At 46.9% G+C, this 3,349-nt stretch overlaps 1 protein-coding gene across 1 annotated transcript; it reads right to left on the reverse strand.

Moving 5' to 3' along the window:
* Window positions 1–1,840: 1,840 nt before the first annotated feature.
* LOC123071337 (probable signal peptidase complex subunit 1) lies at window positions 1,841–2,855 on the reverse strand. The gene is made up of 2 exons (XM_044494880.1): window positions 2,548–2,855; window positions 1,841–2,361 (listed from the first exon to the last, which is right to left on the reverse strand). Exon 2 carries the CDS (start codon window positions 2,359–2,361, stop codon window positions 2,068–2,070), a length of 294 nt encoding a protein of 97 aa, XP_044350815.1. The 5' UTR covers window positions 2,548–2,855; the 3' UTR covers window positions 1,841–2,067.
* Window positions 2,856–3,349: the final 494 nt, after the last annotated feature.

The following is a 3,349-nucleotide window of genomic DNA, read 5'->3' on the forward strand; positions in this document are numbered from 1 at the left end:
AAAGTGGACAGAATAGAACAAGAGACACATAATTACATTAGCCGATGATGCGAGATCAAGAATTTGCGCGAAAATTACACCAATATGATCCCAACAGAAAACAACTTAGCAAGAGGCCCTTAACAAAAGCGTTGATTATTCTCCAAGTTCTTATTAGTACAACGGTCATGCAACCAATGAACCAACAAAGAAAAAAAAAAGCCCAAAGAGTCACATCACATGCAGCAGACATGGGCTATCTTCTCAAAAGAAAAACAGCAGACATGGGCTAAGGCCCTCACGCATGACACGAACAGGCAACAGGAACACAACGTGCAATCGACAAACACGACAAGCGCGGATAGCAGGCAACGACAAGAGATCAAGATGTTTACATGATTTTTTCAGCAATTAGATCGTGTGGTGGAAAACTTAGATGTGAGATACTATTTCATATCTAGATGTGAGATACTATTTCACATCTAGATGTGAAATAGCAAACCTGATCCCCAAAAAGGCAATGTGCATATGATCATCGTTAACACAAGTAGGTCAGTACGGCAACCACAAACAGACCATCATTCTCATCTTTAAGACAAAATTGTCAATTTCCTGGTCCACGCTGTTAGCATCTCTCTTAATCTTTGGCATATGAAAAATCAGTAGGAGATGCATGACTGCATACACCTCTTTCTTCAAATTACCCGTCTAGGGAATCATGAGACAAAAACTTATGCACAAACAAACAGTCTTAAGAATAATCGGGTTATGCAAGGTGATAAAATATGGAGTTCCGCTAGGCCTCTTCCCAGGGGCAGACCTACATGGGCTGACCCTGATGCACACAACTCAAATTAGGCTAGCATTATCACTGCATGGAACAGAGTTACCCAAAAAAAACTACATGGTACAGAGCAAAACAAAAGCACAACATCTGGTTTGATGATAACTGAGAGAGGCTCAGATTATGTAATGATCCAGTTCCTGTTTTTCTTTAACCAATAAGTAATAAAACATGTACATTGAAATACAAAAATCATCCAGTTTCTGTGGTGGCTCAAGTGTGGCTGATATTAAGATTTTGATATGACAAACAATGGTGGGACAAAAGCATGGGCAATAAAATAACCCAAATGTTGAGACATACTGTAGTAGTTGAAGGTTCTCTCTTAGTTAAAAAAATTATTACAACATGACAAAGATATGGCTGTATAACTAGGGGAGCATAACCTGAAGTTTATTTTACCCCAACAAAAGCATTTCTGAATAAATATTTGGTACCCTGCAGTCTCAAACGTCAGAGATAAAGTCTGGAAAACCTCAACTTGGTTCTTGAAGGTGTTCACAATGTCCCCATCTCTTCCTTCAGACAACCATGTTAGATGCCACCTCAATCAAATATATATTAGACAAAGAAACTAACTAGGGATGACCAATATTTTCGGGTTGCAACGATGACCATTAACAACAGGTTAATGATGAACTCAGAACGCACAACCTCCATCATGCATGGGATTCTTGAACATCATGCGGACTGAAACAAACAAACACCAGAGATACCAAGAAAACACTACAACGCAGTCTATCACGCATCTAACGACCAGTAAAACAGTAGCTAAGCATAGATTGCACTTGAAAGCAAAATTGAGAGCAAAAAATGATACTGTAGAAAATTTGTAGGCACAGCTGAACCTGAAACCACCAGGGCAAATCAAGGCAGTTCTCAAGGTATCTTAATTTTGCAATGGCCAACAGTCACAACTCATATCCAGGCAACTGTTAAGAACTCACCAGTCCTTTCCATACTCCAGAGTGGCAACAAAGCATTTAGTTTCAAAATCACATGAATGAACTGAGCACATGTTATAATTTCCTTTCTTTTGATAGGCACTTGACCATATTGACTGCATATAGGTGATACGGATTTCCAAGACCATGAAAGCAGATATCCAGACACCAACAAGGGGAGAAGCTAATTTTTTGTCATAAAACATTCGGGTAACACAACATCTAGCATGTCATACTCAGAAGTTCTGCAACTGATATCATAAAACATGCCTGCAACACATGGACCAATAAGTAACATGACTACTTGTTTTTCCCGGTCTTCTTCTTACCCCCAGTAGTCGCTGGTGCGCTGCTGATCTGAGGGCGGGGGTGGCGATCAGCCTCGGCGGCGTCGAGCCACTTGAGCGGGTGCCGGTTGAAGAAGGGCCAGTTGGGGACGGTGACGAGGGCCGTGAGGACAACCCCGCCGGCGTAGACGAGCAGCATGAGCTGGAAGTCGGCCATCGCGTACCCGACCAGGAACGCCGCCACCGCTGACGCCACCAGCAGCACCTGCATCAGCATCTCCGCGCTCTTCTGCCCCTGCCAATCCATCTACGCACCAAGAAAAGAGAGGACCGGGTCAGGTAGTTCGATTGGTCCAAGAAAAGGGACGGATCGTGGATGGATCTGGCGCGCTGGGACGTGGTTTCCGTGGATCCATATCGACATAAGAGGAATTCTTGGAAGGATTATAGGGGCGAGAAGAGGAGGACGAGAAGGATGGGTGCGGGGTATTACCTTGCTTGCCGCCTTGCCGGCCGTGCCGCGGCGCTGGAGTCGCCGGAGGGGAAGAGGACCGTGAGAGATGGCGAGAATAGGGAGATCTGTCGTGGGTTCGCAGCGCCGGCCTGCCTATCGGAAATAGGTGCGTCTAGGTGCAGAGGGGATGAATTCGGCTGGGAAAATCCTACTTGCGGCTCGATGCGTCAAATAGTTGTCCAAACGCACAGGCGTGGGGCAGTTGGGCCAGGCCCATTACCGGTTTCGCTGGCGTTTTTCTTTGGGGGCTGCTACAAATCAGCCGGTTGATTTGTTTCAAAATCAAGCCGCCTGGAAAGCCGTTCGATCAACACATGACTGGTCGTTCGATCAATGCAAAACGCAGCGTCTTCCTCCCCTCCCCCTCCCTTGCCGTCACGTCCACCACTCTAGCACAAGCAGCAACACAACTCCGCCATGACCAACGATGGGTGTTATGAACCACGCTACTGCAGCACTGATGTCTTCACTGTGACACGGGCGCCGGCGCTGGCGACCTCATCACAACACCATCGTGGCACGCCGCCGCCACAGTCTGTTGCATCCCTCGCCATGCAGCAGCTTTGATGATGCAAAAAAGCCAAAAGGACGCGACCACCCCCGTCATTGGTGGCTCGCTACATCGACGCTTCATTGCAGTGTCGTTGTCCTCAACTTGTCGCGCCGCCGGCAGCAGCGGCCACTTCATTGCAGCGTCGCCGTCCTTGACTTGTCACCGCCGGCAGCAGCGCTTGTTTCATTGCAGCATCGCCGTTATCGCTGGCAGCAGCGACCAGCCGGC

Source organism: Triticum aestivum, chromosome 3B (genome assembly GCF_018294505.1).
Source record: "Triticum aestivum cultivar Chinese Spring chromosome 3B, IWGSC CS RefSeq v2.1, whole genome shotgun sequence".
Lineage (NCBI taxonomy): Eukaryota > Viridiplantae > Streptophyta > Magnoliopsida > Poales > Poaceae > Triticum > Triticum aestivum.

What these genes read in the sequence shown, in the direction of transcription:
- LOC123071337 (XM_044494880.1), bottom strand. Translation starts at nt 2,361, where the DNA reads ATGGATTGGCAGGGGCAGAAGAGCGCGGAGATGCTGATGCAGGTGCTG.